The sequence below is a fragment of the Nycticebus coucang genome, chromosome 7 (genome assembly GCF_027406575.1).
Source record: "Nycticebus coucang isolate mNycCou1 chromosome 7, mNycCou1.pri, whole genome shotgun sequence".
Taxonomy (NCBI): Eukaryota; Metazoa; Chordata; class Mammalia; order Primates; family Lorisidae; genus Nycticebus; species Nycticebus coucang.
In genome coordinates this window covers 70,542,911-70,567,409 of record NC_069786.1, presented here as the reverse complement: position 1 = coordinate 70,567,409, position 24,499 = coordinate 70,542,911, and the positions used below count along the sequence as shown (strand labels likewise).

The window sequence follows — 24,499 nt, the reverse complement described above, 5'->3', positions numbered from 1 at the left end:
GTTCAATAAGTGCTTGTTAGCTTGTTAAGAGAGAAAATGAAAGGGAAGCCTTTCTGTCTTAGAGGAAAACGAAATCAAGCTTTAGAAAGGCACCTTCATGGGGAACCACAGATAAACATTATCTTTCTCTTTTAAACAGCTTTATTGAGAGATCATTCACAATTCATATAATTCACTTCTTGGGGTTTTTATGCACTATAATGAGCTGATGGAAGTAGTTAAATTTATACTCCTTCAGGCTATCACACATATCACAAGTAGTGGTTTTTTGTTTTTTTTTTTTAACACTTTTATATTATGTTTCCAAACATGTTAGAAAATAGTCAACATCCTTACAATTTTTAAAAGCCCTTTTTGTCTAACACAGTGGTTCTCAAATTTTAAATGCCTCAAAATCACCTTGAGGGTTTAATGCATAGATTACTCTCAGAGTTTCTGATCCAGAGGGTCTGGGTGGGTCTAAGAATTAGCATTTCTAACAAGTTTCCAAATAGAGGGGATACTACTGGTTGAGGAACCACACTTCTGGGAAGTACTGGTCTCGGTTTTAGTAGTTATCAGCATTTTACCTTGCCTGTCACGTACCCCTTCCTTTCTTCCTTTCCTTCTTTTCTGTAGTTTCTAAAAGTAAATTTCTTACCTGGGTTTGGTAACAAGGTGATACTGGCTTCACAGAACGTGTTGGGGAAGGATTCCTTTCTTCTTGATGTTATGAAATAATTTCTGCCGTATAGGTATTAATTCCTCTTTGTAGGTCTGGTAAAATTTGGCTGTGAAACCATCTGGTCTGGAATTTTTTTTTCTTTGGAAGGTTTTTTATTGCTGCTTCAATTTCGTCACTTGATATTGGTCTGTTTAGGAGTTCTGTTTCTTTCTGATTGGACCTAGGGAGGTTATGTGTTTTCAAGAATTCATCCATTTCCTCAGTGGTTTCCAGTTTATAGAGGTTTTTATAGTATTCGGGGATGATTATTTTGTATTTCTGTGATATCAGTTGTAAAGTATCCTTTTTTTCCTTTTCTTTTCTTTTTTTTTTTTTTGAGACAGAGTTTTACTCTGTGGCCCTAAGTAGAGTGCCATGGCATCATCATAGCTCACAGCACAAACTCTTGGGCTCAAGCAATCCTCTTGCTTCAGCCTCCTAAGTAGTCGGGACTATAAACGCCCGCTAAAAGGCCTGGATAGTTTTTCTATTTTTTGCAGAGATGGGGTCTCGCTCTTGCTCAGGCTGGTCTCGAACTCCTGATGAGGACTCTCTTTTCACATATTATCATACCTAAAAGTTAAAAATACATCCTTAGTATCATCTAACTGATAATCATAAAATTTTTTTAATTATCTCAAGAACACTTCGGCAATGCTTTATATTTCATCAAATCAGGAGGCATATAATGTCTGGTTGTCCCACTTTAAGTGATGCTAAATTGGTGGATTTAAGGAGTATCAGCTTAATCTTACATTGTGCAGTGAACTATCCACCTTTCTCCTAACAGTTTTATCATCCATTGATGAGCACTGCCCAAACCAGTTGCTCATGGTTTTCTAAATCTATCATTCCTTTACATTTATTAATTAGGTATCTCTTTCTTTCTTTCTCTCCTTTTTTTTTTTTTTTGGAGACAGAGTCTCACTTTGTCACCCTTGGTAGAGTGCTGCATCACAGTTCACAGCAACCTCCAGCTCTTGGGCTTAGGTGATTCTCTTGCCTCAGCCTCCTGAGTAGCTGGGACTACAGGCACCCACCACAACACCCGGCTATTTGTTTTTTTGCAGTTTGGCTGGGGCTGGGTTTGCACCCACCACCCTCGGTATATGGGGCCAGCCCCCTACTCACTGAGACACAGGTGCCACCAGGTATCTCTTTTTTCAATTAGGGCTATTTAGTGATTCTAAAATACTGTTTGTATAGAACAGGCAGAATACATTCTTTTGTGTTATCCTTTCATTTCTAATTTTCAAAGTAAACACTTAATTTCTGTCCTTACTGAATTGTGTCCCCTAAAATTCACACCAAAGTTCTAACCCTTAGTAGCTATGTGTAGAGAGAGAGAATTTAGAACAGTAAGTTAAAATTAGGTCATTAAGGTGGGTCCCAATCTAATATGAATGATGTCCTTATAAGAAAAGGAAATCTGGGGCGACGCCTGTGGCTCAAGGGGTAGGGCACCGGTCCCATATGCCAGAGGTGGTGGGTTCAAACCCAGCCCTGGCCAAAAACGAAAAAAAAAAAAAAAGGAAAAGGAAATCTGGACAGAACAGGCACAGATGGAAGACCAGATGAAGACAGGAGAAAATGGCCATCTACAAGCCAGGGACAGAGGTATCAGAAGAAACCAACCCTGTTCAGAACCTGATCTCAGACCTCCACCCTCCAGAATTCTGAGCAAATTAATTTTTACTGTTTAAGCCACCCAGTCTGTGGTACTTTCTCATGGCAACTCAAGAAATTGAATATGATGCCCTAACTACTTCTAACGGTGCCTGTGGCTTTTGAAAAAATTAATTAGCTTTCTTTCTCTTTTGTTTCTTTTTCTTCTTTTTATTTTTTTCAGTTACTTAAAAAAAATTTTTTTTTCAAGTTAATATGAGGGTACAGATGATTAGTTTACATTGCTTGTATTTGTTAGGTAAAGTCCAAGTTGTAGAGTTGAGCTCTTCACCGAGGAGCTGCCATATACCCCTACATGTTAGAGGAGAGCTTACCAAAACTTCTTCCTCCTCCCCTCTCCTCTTTTTTCTTTTTTTAGACAAAGTCTTGCTCTGTCTCTCAAACTAGAATGCAGTGGCATCATTGTAGCTCACTGCAACCTCAAACTCTTGGACTCGAGCAATCCTTCTGACTCAGTCTTCCAAGTGTTGGGGACTACAGGCACCCACCACACCCAGCTAATGTTTTTCTTTCTTTCTTTTTTTTTTTTTTTTAAAGATGGGGGTTCTTGCTGTTGCTTAGGTAGGTCTTGAACTTCTGGACTTAACCAATCCTTCTACCTTGATCTCCCAAATTGCTAGGATTACACTATCTGGCCTCTTACTCTTTTTCATATCATTGTGAACTCATAGATTTTATGCATTCAGTCTGTTTCAATCAGTTGTAGTCATTTTTCCTTTGTATGTTTAAATTTTTCTGTGCATGACTAGAGGATGCCCCAGAGTAATTAGACTTTGGTATCATTTTGGTTTAACCCCAGCTGTCTTTGATGACAACCTTGTCCTCAAGTACAAGATATCTCAGGCTCATTCTATACATTTTTGTTCTTGACCTGGAATCAGCTAACTTAAAAATGACACAGTAGTCCCCATTGTCCACGGGGGATACATTCCAAGACCCCCAGTGGATGCCTGAGGCTGAGGATGGTACTAAACCCTATATATACTGTTTTTTCCTATGCATACATACTTACGATAATATTTAATTTATAAATTAGAAATAGTAAATGTTAACAATTAATAAAACAGAACAAATGTAACAAGATACTATAATAAAAGTTTATGTGAACATGTGTCTCTCTCTCAAAATACCTTATTGGAGCCAGGTGTGGTGGTTCACACCTATAATCCTAGCACTTTGGGAGGCTAAGGTGGAAGGATTCCTTGAGGCCAGGAGTTCAAGACCAGCCTTGGCAATGATAGTAGTGAGGCGCATGTCTACTAAAAACAAAAATAAAACTAAAAACATCTAAAAAATAAAATCTTGGGCCAGGCGTGGTGGCTCATACCTATAATCCCAGCACTCTGGGAGGCAGAGGCGAGTGGATTACCTGAGCTCAGGAGTTCAAAACCCCATCACTAAAAAAAATAGCCAGGTGTTGTGGTGGGCACCTGTAGTCCCAGGGAGACTGAGGCAAGAGGACTGCTTGAGCCCGAGTTTGAGGAAGTTGTTAGCTATGATGCCACGGCACTCTACCAAGGTGGCAAAGTCAGACTCTGTCTCAAAATAAATAAAAAATAAATAAAATCTGGGCGGCGCCTGTGGCTCAGTCAGTAAGGCGCCGGCCCCATATAGCGAGGGTGGCGGGTTCAAACCTAGCCCCGGCTGAACTGCAACCAAAAAATAGCTGGGTGTTGTGGCGGGCGCCTGTAGTCCCAGCTACTCGGGAGGCTGAGGCAAGAGAATCACTTAAGCCCAGGAGTTGGAGGTTGCTGTGAGCTGTGTGAGGCCACGGCACTCTACCGAGGGCCATAAAGTGAGACTCTGTCTCTACAAAAAAAAAAATAAAAATAAATAAATAAAATCTTGTTGTACTGTACCTATTGTGATGATGTGAGATGATAAATGCTTATGTGACAAGATGAAGTGAAGCGAATGACAGAAGCACTGTGACATAGTTTTGGACTGCTGTTGATTTTCCGAGGATCATCTGCTTTGGGGGATCCTGGATCATGGAGCCACGATGATGTTGATGGCTGGACATTAGGTGCAGACGGTGTCAATGGTAACGGGCAGGTAGTGTACAGGGTGTGGATACACTTGTCAGAGCAATGATTCACATCCCAAGTGAGATGGGATGGTGTGAGATTTCATCATGCTATTTAGAACAGTGCACAATTTAAAATTTATAGTTTTATTCTAGAATTTTCCATGTAATATTTTGGGATCATGCTTGGCCATGGGTAACTGAAAACTTGAAGAGGGAAGCCATGAATAAGGGGCACTACTGTATAACCTGGGCATATTGCTCTTCATTGCTACTAGGTTGCCACTGCATCTGAGTTTTTTCAGGAAATAAAAGATTACGAGGGTCTTGCTCTGTTGCCCAGGCTGGAGTGCAGTGGCCTCATCACAGCTCCCTGCAACCTCAAATTCATAGGCTCAAGAGATCCTCCTGCCTCAGCCTCCTGATTGGGACTACGGACACACACCATCACACCTGGGTAATTTTTCTATTTTTTTCTATGTTGCTCAGACTGGTCTCAAACTCTTGGCCTCAGGCAATCCTCTCAAAGTTCTAGGATGACAGATGTGAGCCACTTGACCTGACTTTTCTATTCGTGTCTTACATCTATTACACAGAAAGTTTTGGATCACAACATATTAACATAATCAATTGCCTTATAATATCCATAAAAATTTCAAAATGATATCAAGTTTTTTACTAACAATCAGACTATTAAAAGAAATTTAATGTTTGCCTTTTGTCCTCAGATTATGCACTCCTTTTTTTTTAAATACACATTTCTAAAACACATAGTCAAAATCTTATGTTTTAAAAATGCTAAAAGTAGTTATTTTCTTGTATGGTTACATTATCAATTTGATATACAGTTAATTTCATTTGTTTTAGAACAATCTTTTTGGTACTTTGTCAGGCAATGTTCTTTGATTTTATAAGCATCATCAGAAAGCAGCTGTCTTCAAGGTGCAATGAGAATTGAGCTTAAAAGACAGAAGAAATGGAAAAAAGCCGTTCTGGGACCTCATCTTCCTACTTATATATGTCATTTAATAGTTGACCAGTGATTTCACAGCAATTCATCCAGGTTTCCTTGACTAAACTGTTCTCCGACAAAACATTTTAATCAGTGCCTCAATTTAGATAATCCTGGTTACTTCATAAACATTGAAACGTTAATGTTTCAAGGTTCTTGTTTGCCCTTGAACACTAAAGCTGACTGATACATTGAATATATCTTCTAATACTCTTAATAGACATATTTACTGCATTGAAATAGTCATGATTAAAAAAAGAAATCCTAGCCAGAAATTTCCTCTGGGGTCAATTTTTTTTTACATGAAATTGAATTTATATTTTGCTTTGGTAAAAAGTATGCACGTGCGCACACACATATCCCTTCTTAAAAAATACTTTTTTTTTATGTTTTGTTTATTTTTTTGAGTCAGAGTCTCACTTTGTCACCCTGGATAGAGTACTATGGCAACGTAGCTCACAGCAACCTCAAACTCTTGGGCTCAAGTGATTCTCTTGCCTCAGCCTCCAGAGTATCTGGGACTACAGGCTCCCACCACAATGCCCAGTTATGTTTTTAAGAAATGGGGGTCTCAAAAGAAGATAATTTAGATGTTAAAAAAAAAAAAAGAAATGGGGGTCTCTTTCTTGCTCAGGATGGTTTTGAACTTGTGAGCTCCAGCAATCTGCCCACCTTGGCCTCCCACAGTATTTTTATTTTTTGAAGTTAACAGTCTTACTGGAAGACTTTATGTTTTAGAGTGATTTTAAGTTCACAGCACAATTGAGAGGAAGGTACAGAGATTTCCATATACACCCTGCCCTAGGCACACTGCCTCTCATTGTCAGCACCCCCCACTGGAGTGGTACGTGTGCTACCACCTACGAACTTACATGGCGCATCACTCCCAGCCAACGTCACTCTTCAGTGCCACGCCTTCTTCAGGTTGGGATGGGTGTACAATAACACGTATTTACCATTAGCGTCATACAGAGTAGCTTCACTGCCCTAGAAATCCTGTGCTCTGCTTGTTCATCCCTCCTTCCTTCCGATCTCTGGCATCCACTGATCCACTGTCTCCATAGTTTTTGCCTTTTCGAGAATATCATATAGTTGAAATAATACAGTACGTAGACTTTTCAGATTGTTTTCTTTCACTTAGTAATATGCATTTAAGGTTCCTCCATGTCTTTTCATGGCTTGATAGATCATTTCTTTTTAGCGCTGAATAATATTCTGTCGTTTGGAAATACCAGAATTTATTTCCCCATTCACCAGGTTTTGGCAATTATGATCAGAGCTGCTATAAATATCCATGTGCAGGTTTTTGTGTGAATATAAACTTTCACCTTTTGGGGGTAAATACTAAGGAGCACAATTGCTAGAGTGTGGTTAGAGTGTTTAGTGTCGTAAGAAACGGCCAGTCTTCAAAGTGACTGCATTATTTTGCATTCCCAGCAGCAATGAGTTAGAGTCCTGTTGCTCTGCATGCTTGCCAGGATTTGGTGTTTTCAGTGTTTTGGATTTTGGCCTTTTTAACAGGTGTGTAGTCGATTCTTTCTTCATTTATATTGTTAGCCAGATTGCATTGTTTACTATACTATGTATGAAATAGCCTTTGACGACTGTAGGAAAAGCATGTTTAAATAGAAAGCATGAGAACTCTAAAGTCAGATGGAACTTGTTTTATGCAGTAAAAGTTACTAAAAACCGGTAATAAAGCTGCCTAACTTTTTACAGTCTTGGTATCCTTAGCTGTAAAAGGGTTGTAATAATATATACTAAAAGAGAGTTATCCTGAGCAGTAAATTAGGTCCCGAGTATAAAGTGGCTAGTACAGTGTCAGGCCCACCACAGGGGTTTAATAATCACCATGTTTCTCTTAACCTAAAAACTTCTTGAGACAAACACAAATAGAAGAAGTGGTTTGATCTTAAAGATGATTGTTAGTACAGTTTTACTTCCTGTCTTTATTCTTAAGTCATTTTTTATAACTCAGCTCTACCCTAAAAGGAGTACCAAATTGAGCTCTTATTTATTACTTCATTTGGTCAGGAAGTCACTGTATCAAGCAATCTCTTTAGTCCTGCTAATTTATGCAGGGCACAGAGGTAATATAAAAAAATGGCTACCATAATTAGGAGGTTTTCTACTGGCTGTCAAACAGGACATCCTAAAGAGTTTCTGGAGGGAGAGCCTGAATTTGCCTCAAGAAAAGCTACAAGTTTCAAGTCATTCTTTGGAGATTTTTTTACTCCCCTTGAAATTGCATTTTCTCACCCAGAGTGAAATATAAGACTTTTAATTCCATCTCTAAATTTCACTTTAGTAGTCAGACTTCTGATGGGAGCACTGCTTTCCTTAGGGTTGATGCTCACTTTTTTTTCTTGGTAAGTAATCCTTTTATTGTTTGTTAGGTGTTGAAAAGGGAAGGGGAGAGAGCATTCTTTAACAGTCTTGTATTTTTCCTGCAACAAAAGTACTCCTCCTAAATCACTAAAAGCAACTTTCAGAGTTACTCTCCTCAGGGCACATGTTCCAAGAAATTTTAATGTATATTATGTTTAAAAGTATATACACATTTGGGCAGCGCCTGTGGCTCAGTCGGTAAGGCGCCGGCCCGATATACCGAGGGTGGCGGGTTCAAACCCGGCCCCGGCTGAACTGCAACCAAAAAATAGCTGGGCGTTGTGGCAGGTGCCTGTAGTCCCAGCTACTCGGGAGGCTGAGGCAGGAGAATCGCTTAAGCCCAGGAGTTGGAGGTTGCTGTGAGCTCTCTGATGCCATGGCACTCTACCGAGGGCCATAAAGTGAGACTCTGTCTCTACAAAAAAAAAAAAAAGTATATACACATTTGGTAATGCAGGTTTAAAGAGAGTTGAAGTCTTTGATGCAGAATTTCTCAAAACTTTAAATATTCTGATATATATCAATCTCCCAAAGGGATTATGCAGCACTTCCTAAATTTATCTGATCTTGGATTCCTTATTTCACAGAACAACTTGGGAGAATCGTTCATTGTTCCACAGAACGCACTATAGGAAACAATGTCTCCTAATTTAAAACTACAGGTAAGAGGAATATTAGACCTATGTGCCTCCAAGATACACTAAGTTTAAGTTCTTGTTTGCTTTGGCTACTGCAACCATTGTTTGGCTATAAGAAACAGAAACACGCTGCAAATCAATTTAACAGAAAATGGAAGTTCTTGGTGGAACACAGATGTTATCTCACGGAGTCCAAGGTCAGAAATATACAGGGACATAAGAGGTGTAGACTTTAATCTTGTGATTATGCGCTCCTCTCTCAATTTCCGCAGGACCATATATATATATACGGTCCATTATCTACTCCTCTTCCTACCTCCCTGTTTCCTTTTTCTTTTTAGGATAGTTGATTTTGCCCTTGTCAAGACATTGTCTGACATAGCCCTAGTTCTATGTTCTCTAAATAGCTGATATTTTTTATTATTATGTTCTAAGTTCAGCTTCTAGAGAGAAACAGAATCTTTATTTGCCCAGCTTGGGTTAAGTTTTCTGGCGCTCCTAATCCAGTCTACTGTGGGTGAAAGGCTCATGTACTAATAACAGGAAAGCTTAGGCCTACCCCCTCAGCTCAGCAAAGAAAATGAATCCTTGTTAGAGTGAAGAGGCTGTGGGATGATAGTTACCACCAAAGCAACATCAGTCATGACTTCTTTTGTGTGTGTGTGTGTGTGTGTGTTTGACCGGGGCTGGGTTTGAACCTGCCACCTCTGGTATTACTCCTTTGAGCCACAGGTGCCACCCCAGTCATGACTTCTTTCTAAGAATTATCTTACCAAGGGCAGCCTTGATTATAGTAATTCACATATATTAATAGTTAGAGTATCCCTAATCTGAAAAACTAAACTAAAATCTAAAATCCTCCAAAATGAAACTTTTTCTTCTTTTTTCTTGATATATAATATTTGCACATACTTATGGAGTGTAACTGATATTTTGATACTGTATACAATGATCAAATTAAGGTAACTAGGACATCCATCACCTCAAACATTTATCATTTCTTTGTGTTGAGAACATTTGAAACTTTTTGAGTGCTAATAAGTTGCCATGAGTGGAAAATTCCACACTTGGCCACATATGATGGGTCACAATCAAAATGTAAGTGGAAAGCCACTGTTTATTGCCATTATTAACAGCTGATGGAGATGTTCTGGTGATGTTACTGTGCTGCTTACTTTCCTTGAACAGGTGATTTTTTTCACTGTATTAATGGTGGTATATATTACCATTTTTTTTTTTTTTTTTTGTAGAGACAGAGTTTCACTTTATGGCCCTTGGTAGAGTGCCATGGCATCACACAGCTCACAGCAACCTCCAACTCCTGGGCTTAAGCGATTCTCCTGCCTCAGCCTCCCTAGTAGCTGGGACTACAGGCGCCTGCCACAAAACCCGGCTATTTTTTTGTTGCAGTTCGGTTGGGGCCGGGTTTGAACCCGCCACCCTTGGTATATGGGGCCGGCGCCTTACCGACTGAGCCACAGGTGCCGCCCACACACTACCATTTTTTTTACTGTTGAGTCCTTACGTGTGAATAAGCATAAGAAAATAATTGTTTATCAGTACCATACAAATTCTAAGTCAGGAATGATGGTGATGTTCGGATTGTTCACATGGTGGGCTGAGTTAGTGACACCTCTGCTTTCTGATATTTCAATGTACACAAACCAGCCTGGGCAACATAGCAAGATCGCCATCTCTACAAAAAATCAAAAAAATGGCTAGATGTAATGATACCTACCTGGTGTTCTGGCTACTTGGGAGGCTAAGGCAGGAGTGGTGCTTGAGTCTAGAAATCGGAGCTACAGTGAGCTGTGTTCATGCTACTGCACTGCAGCCTGGGTGACAAAGCGAGACCTTGTCTCTCTTAAAAAAACAACAACATATATTTATACACATGTATATATTTATATACATGTATATACACACTACAAAATTATCTTCAGGCTATTATTTATAAGGTGTGTATGAAACATAAATTTTGTGTTTAGACTTAGGTCCTATCCCCAAGATATCCCATTGTGTATGTGTAAATATTTCAAAATTTGAAAAATTCAAAATCAGAAGCACTTTTGGTTACAGGCATTTTGAATAAGGGATATTTAACCTATACTATTAATACCAAATTGACTTGGAAAGAAAGTCCTTCACGGAACCTACAGGGAAAGAATATTGTGTTAGGTATTACCACTATTTATCAATACCTAATTCTCCTCTATTTCTGGGCACAAAGAAGATTCCCAGCCCCTTGAAATTATATGGGGTCATATGACTTAGTTTGGCTAATAAAATGCTACTTTGGGGTAAGAGTACTTTTTTTTGAGACAGAATCTCAGTCTATCACCCTGGGAAGTGCACCATGGCATCATAGCTCACAGCAACCTCAAACTCTTAAACTTGAGTGATCTTCTTGCCTCAGCTTCCCAAGTAGCTGGAACTATAGGTCTGCAACACTATTCCTGGCTAATTTTCCTAGTTTTAGCAGAAATGGCGTCTCACTCTTGCTCAGGCTGGTCTAGAACTCCTGAGCTCAGGCAATCCACCCACTTGGACCTCCCAGAGTGCTAGGATTACTGCATGAGCCACCATACTGACCATGGGTAAGAGCACTTTGACATAGAAGGGTTCTGAGAATAAAGCAGCCTGAAAGTACTGAGCCAACTGATGGAGAGCTGGCAGATCTCTAGTGGATGTAATGTAAGAAATGTACTTTTATTCTGTTAAGCTTCTCAAATTCTGAAGTTGCCTGTTGTTAGATTATTATCTAGCCCATTCTGCCCAATACAGATATTCTTTGAAATGAACAACACAGGTCCAAAACCATAATGAAGATGAAATATTATGCCAAGCTGATGTTAAATTGAGAGGGCCTGAGTTTGGTGACCTAGGTCCATGCATAAGATTCCCCGATTTCCAGCTTAAGTGATGGGTCCTTATGACATATTTTGACAAGCAACCTTCCTTTCCTTTTTTTTGAGACAGAGTCTTACTATGTTGCCCTCAGTGGAGCGCCATGGCATCACAGCTCTCAGCAACCTCAAACTGTTGAGATTAAACAATTCTCTTGCCTCGGCCTCCCAAGTAGCTGGGACTACATGCACCCGCCACAATGCCTGGTTATTTTTTTTGTTGTAGTTGTCATTGTTGTTTAGCAGACCTGGCCAGGTTCGAACCTGCCAGCCCTGGTGTATGTGGCTGGAGCCCTAACCACTGAGCTACGGGCGCTAAGCCCAACCTTCCTTTCAATGATGGGAATTTTCAGTATCTTGTAAAAATTAATAAAAATATTATTTTCACATGTTCTAATTTTATACACCATTAAGACTTTACTGTTTCCTCACTGAACTAGGTGTGCCAACATTTATTACAATTTTTATATATCAGATGACCACCAATGCCACTATATCTTTCAGAATTACCGTACTCTGCTCAAGGTACTATCTTGAAAAATGGTTCAGGAAGTTAGGTAGACACTGCTGGTGTCTTTTTCTTATACAACCCACATTTTACTCAGATTCTCTACCTATCTCTCACACAGCCATGGGCTTCAGAGGAAGTTCACTTCTCTGTTAGCCCGAGGATGGACTAAAAGGTCTCAGCGTAACCATATCTTCCCTGCCAATGTTTGATCAGGTATAGGCCTGAGACTCAGTTTTGCTCGGAGAAATGGAAGAATTGTGCTGACAGGGCTCTGAAATGTTTCCTTTCTCCAGGAAAAAGCTACTGGAAGAGCTGGTTTCTCCTTGCTCCCTCCCCCTCATATTGTCATTTTTGGATGTGCTGTTAGAACTGCTACAACAGGCTTATTGCTGTGAACCTAGAGGAAGCCCAGTGAATACAGAACCAAGACATAGGACCAGGATCCTTGAAATTGTGTTGAGCTATTGAATCTGTCAGTCCTGAAGTTCTCCTCTCTGTACTTTGTTATACAGGATACATTTTTTTTTTTTTTTTTGAGACAGAGCCTCAAGCTGTCACCCTGGGTAGATGCTGTGGCATTACAGCTCACAGCAACCTCCAACTCCTGGGCTCAAGCAATTCTCTTGCCTCAGCCTCCCGAGTACCTGGGACTACAGGCGCCTGCCACAATGCCCGGCTATTTTTTGGTTGCAGCCATCATTGTTGTTTGGTGAGCCTGGGCTGGATTCGAACCCACCAGCTCAGGTGTACGTGGCTGGCGCCTTAGCCGCTTGAGTTACAGGCGCTGAGCTATACAGGATACATTTTAATAGACTTAGAAGCTAAAAGCATTAGTTAGCTAATATACAGGCAGTATATTTACTTTTCTGGATTAGTATATGCCTTTTTATGGAGCCTCTGGGAAAACAGTACGTAACTTTTTAGTACTACCTGGCATATATATAATATCAGATGTGTGGAAAGTAAGTGAAAATCAAGGTATTTTATTTTAAACTTGCAAATTGTAGTTAAAGTAATTAGGTATTCTTCTATATATTTTACCCAGGTCCTTATATAGTTATTTGTGTAATTTCTTGTCCACCACACTAGACTGTAAGCTCCTTGAGGGCAATGACTATGTTTATCTTATCTATGTATGTATATATGTATTTTGAGATAAAGTCTATTGCCCAGGCTACAGTGCCATGGCATCAGCCTAGCTCACAGCAATCTCAGCCTCCAGTGTAGCTGGGACTATAGATGTACTCCACCATGCCTGGCTAATTCTTTTATTTTTAGTAGAGATGGGGTCTTGTTCTTGCTCAGGCTGTTCTTGAATTCCTGAGCTCAAGGGCTCCTCCAGGCCTCCCAGAGTCCTGTGGTTACAGCCATAAGCCACTGCCTGCGGCCTACATCTTGTTCTTTACTACTCCAAAGGCTAGAGCACTGCCTGGGTTGGAGGAAGGCCTCAAGAACAAAATTTTATATCAAGAACACCAACAAAAATATGAATAGGATATTCTAAGTACATGGGCCAATTTTCTGGACAGTGGATATGACAGTAAGCTCAAAATATATAGAGAAAAAAATCTGACACAGGTAACAGAAAAAAATGCTACTTAATAACTCTATATTGGGTAGTAATTTTTCTGTACAGGGAAGCTGTCCCCTTTTCCCCTGAAGTTAATTATCAGGATTCAATTGCCTTTTCAGTGTAGTTATTACAACTACAGTAGAACCTCCATAGCTGACCACCTCTCTGGGGTGACCACCTCCTTGTTAACCTAATTTTCATAGAGCAGACATGCACCACATGTATGTATCAGCACAGTAAGCCTAGTTGACCAGTTTGTTACAGTCCCGTGGGTGGTCAACTTATAGAGGTTCTACTGTATGTTTTTTTTCTGTTATGCCTCTGACAGATGTGGACAGGGTTGCCAACACACATAAGCCCCACAAGTGCCTGGTGAACATGACGCTGCTTCTGTTTTCCTCCTTTCCTTTTCCCACCCTCGCTGTCTCTGCTTTTGCTATTTCTTCTCTCTTAGCTTTCTGTACAGGATGAGTAAATCTCTGAATTTCTAACTAAGCTACTCTGTATTGGGGGATAAATTATTGACCCCAAACCACTCTTTGGATCCTTTGCGACCTGAGGTCAACTCATTTGATCCATCGTCATTAGCTTAAAACTGGGAAGGAAAGAAAAATCTAATAATAGCAGAGTTAAAATAGGGACTGCCTACTTTTTTCCATTTCATTGTTCCTTCCCCAGTAGCAACCTTATGTATGGTTTATTCTCATTCCCCTTTGACAGAAATCTTTTGCTCTCTTTTCATTCCAGACTGCTTCTGATTCTTTTCTCTAGGCTTCACTTCATCACTGCACCCAATAGGTACTAAACAGACTTCCTTTTGTGCAAAAGGCTCAAGGACAAGCTTTCCTCTAGTCAAAGTCCCTTTTTAGGGTTGCGTTAGTGTTAGCTCTCAACCTGTTTCACTAAGTCTTCTTTTAATATTTAGAATAGTAGATACCCTACTAGGGTCTTCTCTGAGAACTGCTTGTTTCATTATTAGTAGGGAGAGGTCATTCATAGGGATGTTTTGAGTATGTGACCTCTACTCACCTAGCCATGGCTGACTGAATCCTTGGTAGAACTTTACCTAAACTGGGCCAATCAGATCTTTTTTGTGAATAAAAATTGACCATCCCAGTGACTATAAGTTGGAAATGGAGTCCTGTTATCAGGTAAGTGTCAGTAGCAGCAATTAGCACTCATGAAATTCTGACTGGCTCACTGAGATTTGTGTGACCTGCTTTGGCAAGGTACTTTAAAAGTAGGGAATGGTCAAAAGTGTGGGTAAGAAAGGTATAGTTGTAAACAGAGAAACAGGACTTGGTAGGACTTGGTAGTGTGAATTTAAGGGAATAGGTAGATCAGAAAGATATTGAGACTGAAGAAGTATCTAGATTTGGCTCAAAGGACAGTGATAAGTTGAAGATGATTCTACTATTCCACAACTAGAGAATGTGTTCAATTAGTATTAAAGTGGCTGGTTGCTGGGAAGAGAAGGCTGTTTGGGATTCTCGAATTTTTGAAGTAACGGTTCCTCTCAATTTCCACAAGGAGCTACGTGAACCCAACTATAGAACTTCATTACTAAGATGGCAGTGAATGATTTAGAAATGACTTTGTAGAACTATATTGAGGGCAGCCACACAATGTGGGCTAGTTAGTGCTCTTTTTTGTAGCTAAAGTGCAGATACCAATGTTTTACATATGATTTTGGTGACAAGGGCAGTAAATTGACAGAGTATAAATACAACATATTTCTGAATGATATTAAGAAAAACAATACAAAACCAAAACAAATTGCCAGTGTTCTTTTTTTTTTTTTTTTGAGACAGAGTCTCACTATGTCACTCTGGTGAGAGTGCCGTGGTGTCCCAGCTCACAGCAACCTCAAACTCTTGGGTTTAAGTGATTCTCTTGCCTCAGCCTCCCAAGTAGCTGGGACTACAGGTGCCCTCCACAATGCTATTTTTCGGTTGTAGTTGTTTGGCAGGCCCGGGCCAGGTTCAAACCTGCCAGCCCTGGTGGCAGATCACTGGCATAGGGCTAAGTAAAATCCTTAATGCAATCTTAAAGTAGTGGCTCAGTTGCTGTCTATAGGGAGTCCCTATTTGAAAGAATTCTGGTTGAAAGGGAACAGGTTTTTCAGTTAGCATGCTCTTTGAAATCTGGCTTCTGCCACTTACTAGTTGTGTGACTTCATCCAAATTAACCTTTCTGATATTGTTCTCTCATCTGTAGAATGGGGATAGCAACTAATTTACATCCTCTTCTTTATTAGCAAGTCTCTTTGAAAGAAGCTTCAAGCGTCCCAGGTGTTGGACAGCTAATACTTCATTCCAACAACTATTGTATTTGCCAACAGAAGGCCAGGACCTACATGAGAACCCCCACAGTGGAGCTCATGGTGCAGGCAGATGGGATGAGACCCTAATATCAACAATAGCTACTGTTTATGAGCCTTTTCTATATGTGTGGGTACTGTTGTTGCAAGCTGTACACACATTATCTCATTTCACCCTATCACCTCCTAAGGTGGCTCTCAATAGCCTCACTTTACTCAAGAGGAAACGGAAGCTCAGGGAAGTTGATTTGTCCGGGGTCACACAGTTAACGAGTGGTGGAATCCAGACTGGAAACCGTTTCCCAAATTTCAAAGGCCCCTGCTTTTAACCACCAAGAAGAAAAGGTGGAAGATTGGCTCTATTACACGCAGCCTGTGAGCCAGTGAAAGGAATCCTTAGAAAATAAGCTTCTCTTCACCCCTGTTTTCCTTCAAGTAAGTGTAACACCTTCTCACCGTCTGGACTGATTGAAGAAAGTTATAGGCAAAAGGAAGGCGGGCTGGGGCCGCGGTCCACGCGGTGCCCGGCTGGTGCGGCCGTTCGACCGTCCTCAGGCGACAGCGACCTCCTGACCGGAGGTCAGGGCCGAAGGTGATTCGAGGTCCAGCGAGTGAAGAGTGGGCCTGCAGACGGGCGAGCGACTGTGGCTAGGCAACTCCGGCGCGGAGCCAGACAGAAGTGGAGACATGGGGCCCACAAGCCCCATAAGCCCCACGTGCTGGGACCAGGAAAATGCGCGCTACTGGCAGGGTCGCCACAAGTACCTTCCCGGCTCACTCCGGCGGGTGGCCGCGCTGCTCCTCCCTCCTTGCTCCCGCCCCCTTGGCCTGTCGGCCAATAGACGGGGTGCGTGGGCGGGGCGGGGAGGGGCGCGCACTCTGCGCGCAGGGGCCGCCCAGCGTCCGACCCGCCCATTCCGCCGCCGCCGCCGTCTTGCGTGCTGCTCGGCAAAGGGGCGGGCCTGCACTCTCTCCTCCTTCCTCCACGCCTCCGGCTGCCGGTAGGACTCGTCTCTCGCTGCAGCTGCTGGGACCCTGTGTCATCCCCCACCCCGAGCACGGTGAGACCCTCAGGGAGCTCGCGGGCGCGCTCTCCGCCGAATCTTCTGCTCCCGGGCCCGTTTCTCTGAGGCCAGCGCGAGGCCCCGGCCCGGTGGCCAGGATAGGGTGAGGGCGGCGGGTGGCGTGGGGTGTGTGGATGAATGAGGCGCTCCTGGACTAGGCCGCGAGTCCCGAGGGCGGCCCGTGCCTCACTCCGTCACTCTCTGGGGAAAGCCTTCTCCGGAGCCCGGGACTGCCCGTGGCCCAGTCCAGAGGGGGACGATGTTACGTAGGGGCCTGCGTTGGGTGGGCGGCCGGCCACCCCTCGGTAGGCCAGAGGACTAGACAAGTTCTGCTCTTGCAGCTGTCCTTTGGAGGCCTGGGGTTTGGCCGGTAACAGGTGTCACGACCCAAAGAAGGGAAATCCTTGCCCCTTGGAGTCAGAGATCAGAGCCTGGACTGTTACTTCAGGAGCAGGGTCCCAGCGTGGCTCCAGGAGGTACAACTCGCAGCCAAAAGACAGGGACAGTTTTGGTTGCCAACTTCTCAGACGTGAGCTTAGCAGTCCTCAGGATTTCAGTTTGCAGTAGTAGAGTGGGATTCATTCTGCCCTGACAAATTTGGAGCCAGAACTGGCCAGGGGCTGAAAAAGTTTCAAATCGTAAAATAAAAAGGTTTATTCGTGGATTCGTTTACGATTAAAGTAACCAAAGTATATATTGCGGAGATTAATATTCCTGAGGACCCATGAACCACTAGTGCCAAAGGTGGAAGGGATTTGGTTGGGATGTGCCTTCATGTGAAAAAGGGCTTGTGGGTGAATGGGGAGGATCGGGTTTCAGGTTATAGAGGAATGGTTTGCTGAGAGATGACTTGGTTGCTGGTACTTCTAGAATGGATTTTCTTTGACTATCATCTTTGTTCCTGCTTCCAAAACCTTTCATTCATATAACCGTATGTCAGGTTAAGAAATAAAATGTTTTGTAAGTAATTTGAAAGGAAAGAAAATTGGTAGCAAAGTTTTAAGTTTAACTTTGATTCCTGGTGCCATGTATTTTTAGATCAGTCTTTATAGGACTTTTCTGGAGTGACTGCTTTGATGGCCATCAAAATGAAATATACAGAACTTTTTTTTTGTTAAAAAATAAAGTGGAGTTGGTGCTATGTTATTTTTAGATTGATATATATTGCAGTTTTTGGCCAGGGCTGGATTTGAACCCACCACCTCTGGTATATGGGGCTGGTGCCCTACTCCTTTGAGCCACAGGCGCCATCTATATGCAAAATATTTTATTCTTTTTTTTTTTTTTTTTTTTTTGTAGTTTGTAGAGACAGAGTCTCACTTTATTGCCCTCGGTAGAGTGTCATGGCCTCACACAGCTCACAGCAACCTCCAACTCCTGGGCTTAAGCGATTCTCTTGCCTCAGCCTCCCGAGTAGCTGGGACTACAGGCGCCCGCCACAATGCCCAGCTATTTTTTGGTTGCAGATTGGCCGGGGCCGGGTTCGAACCCGTCACCCTCGGTATATGGGGCCGGTGCCCCACCGACTGAGCCACAGGCGCCGCCCCAAAATATTTTATTGTTTATCTATTATTCCCTAATATATTTTATGTTATGAAATGTGCACTTGCTCCATGGGGATAGTTCATATGTTTGTTTTGACATTTCAGATGCCCCCCAAAAAGGGAGGTGATGGAATTAAACCACCCCCAATCATTGGAAGATTTGGAACTTCACTGAAAATTGGTATTGTTGGATTGCCAAATGTTGGGTAGGTAATATTTTGGGTCCTATTCTAGAAATGGGAACTCATGAAGTAATTAAAATTTAAATTGAAGAGGCCAGGAATATAAATGTTACAAAATTAGGCTTTAATTTAGGTATATTTTATTGATGTCAGTATTAGCTAGTTATGTGGTATCTACCTAGGCTGGCTACTAGAGGTCATGCATAGGATATGTCATGATATAATTTTAAAAGCCTCATTATAAGTTTGATTAGATGCTTGAAAGACTAGGTAAATCTTCACTGGAGAATAAGGTGGCAGTTTCGAACTTAATATTGGAACTTGCTAGATAGAGTACTAGTTATTGTTGTAAATCTGAAAGGTGTGAGAACAAAAATTTGAGTTTTGTAATGCTTTTAAAATTAAAGTGAATCATTTATTTACAGAGAAGAGAGTGGTAGGAAATATATAAGGAGTTTATCATACAAATCTATACACACATAAATATACAAAGTCAGCTTTTTTCCTTCTTTTTTTTTTGAGAGATGGGTTCTTGTTTTGTTACCTAGGACAGAATGCAGTGGTGTGATCATAGCTCACGGCAGCCTTGAACTGCTGGGCTCAGGTGATCCTCCTGCCTCCAGTAGTTGGGACTATGGGCTTGCACCACTATATGTGGCTAATTGTTTTTATTTATTAATTTTTTTTAGAGACAAGGTCTTCCTATGTTGCCCAGGTTGGTCTTCTACTCCTGGCCTAAAGCTGTCCTCCCATCTCAGTTTCCCAAGCAGCTGGGATACATTGTTTCTGGCTTGCCTTTTTCATTATTTATCCTTCTATTGCAAGACCTTTCACTCATGTCTCAAAAGTGATTAGGGCACATTAATGGGTAATGGAGCCAATATGGATTTCTTTCTTTCTTTTTTTTTGTTGAGACAGAGTTTCAATTTGTCACCCTCAGTAGAGTACTGTGGCATCATAGCTTACAGCAACCTCCAACTCCTGGGCTTGAGCGATTCTTTTGCCTCAACCTCCTAAATAGCTGGGACTACAGGCACCTGCTACAATGCCCGGCTATTTTTAGAGATGAGGTCTTGCTTTGGCTCAGCCTGGTCATCCACTGCATCAGCCTTCCAAGTGCTGTGATTACAGGTGTGAGCCACCGTGCCCAGCACCAACATGGATTTCTAAAGGTAACTGAAGATATTTTGGAATGTGCGTAGGCTTTTAGATTAGTGGCAAGTAAGACAACCATGTTCTTCCATGTGTTCATTGGAGCCTCTATCATAGAAATTCTTCAGTGATGTGACCAAGGAAGGCAGTTCTTAAATTCTTATAAAATATGAATAAGTGTTGCTGTCCTAATTTCAATATTTTTCTGGACCTGGAGAGGTTTGCATTTTGAAGGGGTTTCCTGCTGTGATATAGTCTGCTTGTACAGTAAGTCTAAGTAGGGTGGAAGTGTAAGCAAAACAAATAATCAAAGGTACTGTAGGTTGCTATCGATAAACTTGAAAATTGGGCGGCGCCTGTGGCTCAGTGGGTAGGGTGCCAGCCGCAGATACTGAGGGTGACGGATTCGAACCCGGCCCCAGTGAAACTGCAACAAAAAAATAGCCGGGCGTTGTGGCAGGCACCAGTAGTCCCAGCTACTTGGGAGGCTGAGGCAAGAGAATCTGCTAAGCCCAGGAGTTGGAGGTTGCTGTGAGCTGTGTGATGCCGTGGCGCTCTACCAAGGGTGATAAAGTGAGACTCTGTCTCTACAAAAAAAATAAAAATAAACTTGAAAATAAGGTTTCATTATATATGTTGTCAGCTTTATTGCACTAGTACAGAAGACATAGTTTTTAAATATTAACATACTTATTATTTTAGAATTGCTGCAGTCAGTGCAACTTGACTTTATTTATTTATTTTGAGACAGTCTCACTTTATCGTCCTTGGTAGAGTGGTGTGGCATCATAGCTCACAGCAACCTCCAATTCCTGGGCTTAGACGATTCTCTTGCCTCAGCCTCCTGAGTAACTGGGACTACAGGTGCCTGCCATAACACCTGGCTATTTTTTGTTTTGCAGTTTGGCCGCCACCGGGTTTGAACCTGCCACTTTATATGGGGGATGTCTTTAAAGCTTTTTAGTTACAGAGTATAATAAAATCAATGTACATGAAAATAACCTAAAAGTATTTTGTTATCCAGTGTAAGTTTGCTGTTCAGGCTTTTAAATCAAACACTTTCCCCTTTACTTTCACTGAGGTATATTACACAAACAGTAGAATTCATTCGTTTCGAAGGTACAAACACATTTTGGCTGTTGTGTTGGTTGTAAAGGCTCCATTTTGTAGAATGATCTTGCTTCTAAAAGATCATTCTTGGTAAGCAACACAAATTCTGGCTATTTTAAGCAAGAAAAAAAGTGTAATAGAAAGATACAATTGAAAGAGGAGCTGACCAGCCAGGCCTCAGGAGGGATGGGAGCCAAGGCAGAGATGTGTCCATGTGGAACTCAGCCACATGTGCTCCTGAACTTCTGGGTTTCTCATTTTTGGCTGCCTGTCCTGTGATTCAAATTCCTGAGTAAGGAAATCAGACTGGAGGTGTCTACTTCTGGATACATTTACAAAAAGTAGGGGAGAGGGCAGTTCTCTAAAGGATAGCCTGGTGATCAATAATAAGGATATTCAATAAAGGAACCATCTGAACAATCTCTTGAGGGGTAGGTGCAGTGGTTCACACCTATGATCCTAGCATTCTAGGTGGCTGAGGTGGGTGGATGGCTTGAGCTCACCAAGAGCAAGACCCTGTCTCTATTAAAAAAAATAGACAAACTAGCTTGGCATTGTGATGGGTACCTGTAATCCCATCTACTTGGGAGGCTGAGGTAAGAAGATCACTTGAGTCCAGGAGTTAGAGGTTGCTGTGATCTGTGACACCATGGCAGTCTATCCAGGGCAACAGAGTGAGACTGTCTCAAAAACAAACAAAAAAACCCCAAAATAAAACAATGTCTTGATTTTTTAGCTGAGTGAATAAGAGTTACTTTTTAGTATGCATAGGGCTGATTATCTAGAAACTTGGAGGTAATATTTATAGCTAATCTGAAATTTACTTAACACTTAACTGTATGCCAATCACTATTCTGGATGCTTTATATGCTATATATTATCTAATTTAATAAGCTGTTTGACATTCCCCTTAATCGGAATTTAAATTCTATGAAGTTAGGGATTTTGGTATTCTTACTTACTGGTGTATTTCTAGTGTCTGGACTGATGTTAGGAACATAGTAGATATTCAGTAATTATTTGTGAGTAGGGTAGGTATTTCCCCTTTGATGGCTGTGTGTAGATTTAAAGATAAGGAGAAATGTTTTAAATGAAGTACAAAGAACAGGGAGAAAATATGGTGATTTGATTTCTGGTTCTATACTGCTTTTTCTTAATCTATTTTTTTATTATTATTTAATCATAGCTGTGTACATTAATGCAATCATGGGGCACCATACACTGGTTTTATATACCGTGTGACATATTTTCATCACACTGGTTAACATAGCCTTCCTGGCATTTTCTTAGTTATTGTGCTAAGACATTCATATTCTACACCTAGCACGTCTCACATGTACCCCTGTAAGATGCAGCGTAGGTGTAATCCCACCAATCACCCTCTCTCCACCCATCCTCCCCCCTTTTTCTTATCTGAACGATCCTTTATAAATTAGCTCTTCTTGCACCAGTGTATTGTGGATGTGAGGTTTAGAGGCTGGGGGAAGCTACATTTTGATACAGTATTCCAGACATCTTTACTTCTGTCAAGGACAGCTCTTCTTATTGTTACCACTGCATTAGATGGAGTGAGATTCAATTAAAAGTGTCAGGCTGAACCCTGTCATTCATACCTGTAATCCCAGCACTTTGGAAGGCTGAGGCAGGAGGATCACTTGAGGTCAGGAGTTTAAGACCAGCTGGGCAACATAGTGAGACCCCATCTCTAAAAAAAAACAAAAAGCTAGTAGTGATGTCATGATTGCTTTAACTCAGAAGTTGGAGGCTACATTGAGCTATGATTGCACCACTGCACTCCAGTCTTAGTGGCAGAGCAAGGTCAGAAAACCCTGGCTAAAACCTAAGTTTCTTTTTCATGTAGAAGTGCGACAGTCTGCATTTTGCACTATGGATTGGTGTGATGGATCTGCTTCGTGAAGTCCTCAGGAACTCGAGTTCCTTAGCTCTCTAGGCATGGTCTGAGGTGTGTGGTTTCCAGGCAGCTGGTATCCAAAGGGTGAAGAGGCCCAAGATGGCCAGTAGTCTCTTTTCCCTGTAAGTGACCTGCCATGCTTCTGCTGACTTTGCTTCGTCCAGATTTTAGTCACAGGAATTTAGTTGTAAGGAAGGCTGGAAAATGGAGTATTTATTGACAATTGTATCTTCAGTTAACAATTCTATTATCTTGAAAGAAGGGGAGAATGGATATTCTCAATTAGTATATTCTGTTTAAACATTCACTATGGCAGTGTAGGAACTGGCCCAGGGGAGTAATCGTCTTAGCTGATGCTTCTGGCAGTGTGTTTTGGTGTCACCACAACTTGCTTTCTCCCAATTTGCCAGAAACGAGTCACAGAGCCAGTAAAAGACATTTACTATTGCTGAGGGAAAAGGTTGTAGGACATGCAAAAAAAAAAAAGCAACAACAACAACAAAAAAACCTCACAAGATAATTATCATCATTGTTTTAGGTATTTGTTATCGTGTAGCAAACCACTCTAAAGGTTCATGGTTTAAAATAACAATTTATTATTTTTCATAATTTTGTACATTAGTGTCTTTGTATTGCTACAAAGGAATACCTGAGCCAGGGTAAGTTATTTAAAAAAGAGGTTTATTTGGCTTGTGGTTCTCCAGGCCATATATGATGTCTGGTGCTAGCATCTCCTTCTGGGGAGGGATTCAGTCCGCTTTCACTCATGTCAGGAGGAGAAGGGGCGTTGTGCAGATACCACTTGACAGAATAGGTGAAGTGGAGAAAGAGGGAGTGTGCCTGCAGGTGCAAGCATGTGCCAGGCAGGTGCCAGGCAGGCCCTTTACAAGTGCCAGTTCTCATGGGAACTAAAAATGAGAACCTAGTCATTTCCTGAAGCAGTGATTTTCAAATTGTGTGCTGTGAAAAATTTTAAAGATCATTAATTAAATTATTTTTGAAAGAAGTTCAAAGCACAGAGAGTATATTCTTTTTCTATTCTTTTTTTTGATCAACATAATTTAAATGTGCTGTGGAAGTTTAACTATAGGTTCAAGTGTGCTGAGAGATACAAAAGGTTGAAAAACAGCACTCTAAGGAATGGCACCCCGGCACTCAAAACATTCTCCATAATGCCCCACCTTCAACACTGGGGATCAGATTTATTTATTTATTTATTTTTATTAAATCATAACTGTATACATTGATATGATCATGGGGCATCATACACTCGCTTCATAAACCATTTGACACATTTTTATCACAGTGGTTAACATAGCCTTTCTGGCGTTATCTCAGTTACTGTGCCAAACGGGGATCAGATTTAAACATGAGATTTGGTGGGACCAAATTAATCATATCCAAACCATAGCAGTTAGCAAGACGAGTCTTCTGCTGGTCTCACTTGGGATCCCTCATGTGGTTCTATTCAGCTGGTGGCTGGTGAAGAACTGGAAGATCCAAATGGTCACTCCTGCAGTCTGGGTCCTTGTCAGGATTGGCTGGAAGTCTGGGACACTTCTCTTTTACACGGCTTCTTTCTTTTTCTCTCTAAGAGGTCTCTAGACCAAGCTTCTTTACAACTTGGTGGCTGATTCCTGAGAGTGGAAGTATGGCAGTGTAGTGTAGCACACCTCTACTTGTTCAAAGCAAGTCATGCTACCAGCCCAGAGATAAGGAGGGGGTGGTAATCTGTTGATGAGAGGAGTGGCAAAAAATGTGTGGCCATTTCA

General features: G+C 41.5%; 1 protein-coding gene and 1 long non-coding RNA gene across 2 annotated transcripts in view; one reads left to right on the top strand and one right to left on the bottom strand.

The window, feature by feature from the left end:
- LOC128590835 (uncharacterized) overlaps nt 1-16,548 on the bottom strand; it is an 89,679-nt gene extending 73,131 nt beyond the window's left edge. Inside the window, exons 1-2 of the long non-coding RNA XR_008381344.1 lie at nt 16,220-16,548; nt 10,017-10,149 (exon numbers count right to left, since the gene is read on the bottom strand). This is a non-coding gene — a long non-coding RNA (uncharacterized LOC128590835). The remainder of the gene's footprint in view (nt 1-10,016; nt 10,150-16,219) is intronic.
- Nucleotides 16,549-16,647: 99 nt separating this feature from the next.
- The window catches only part of OLA1 (Obg like ATPase 1), a 183,253-nt gene continuing 175,401 nt past the window's right edge, over nt 16,648-24,499 (top strand). The window contains exons 1-2 of the mRNA XM_053597129.1: nt 16,648-16,824; nt 18,477-18,577. Coding sequence (XP_053453104.1) covers nt 18,477-18,577 — 101 coding nt within the window. The 5' untranslated portion in view covers nt 16,648-16,824. The remainder of the gene's footprint in view (nt 16,825-18,476; nt 18,578-24,499) is intronic.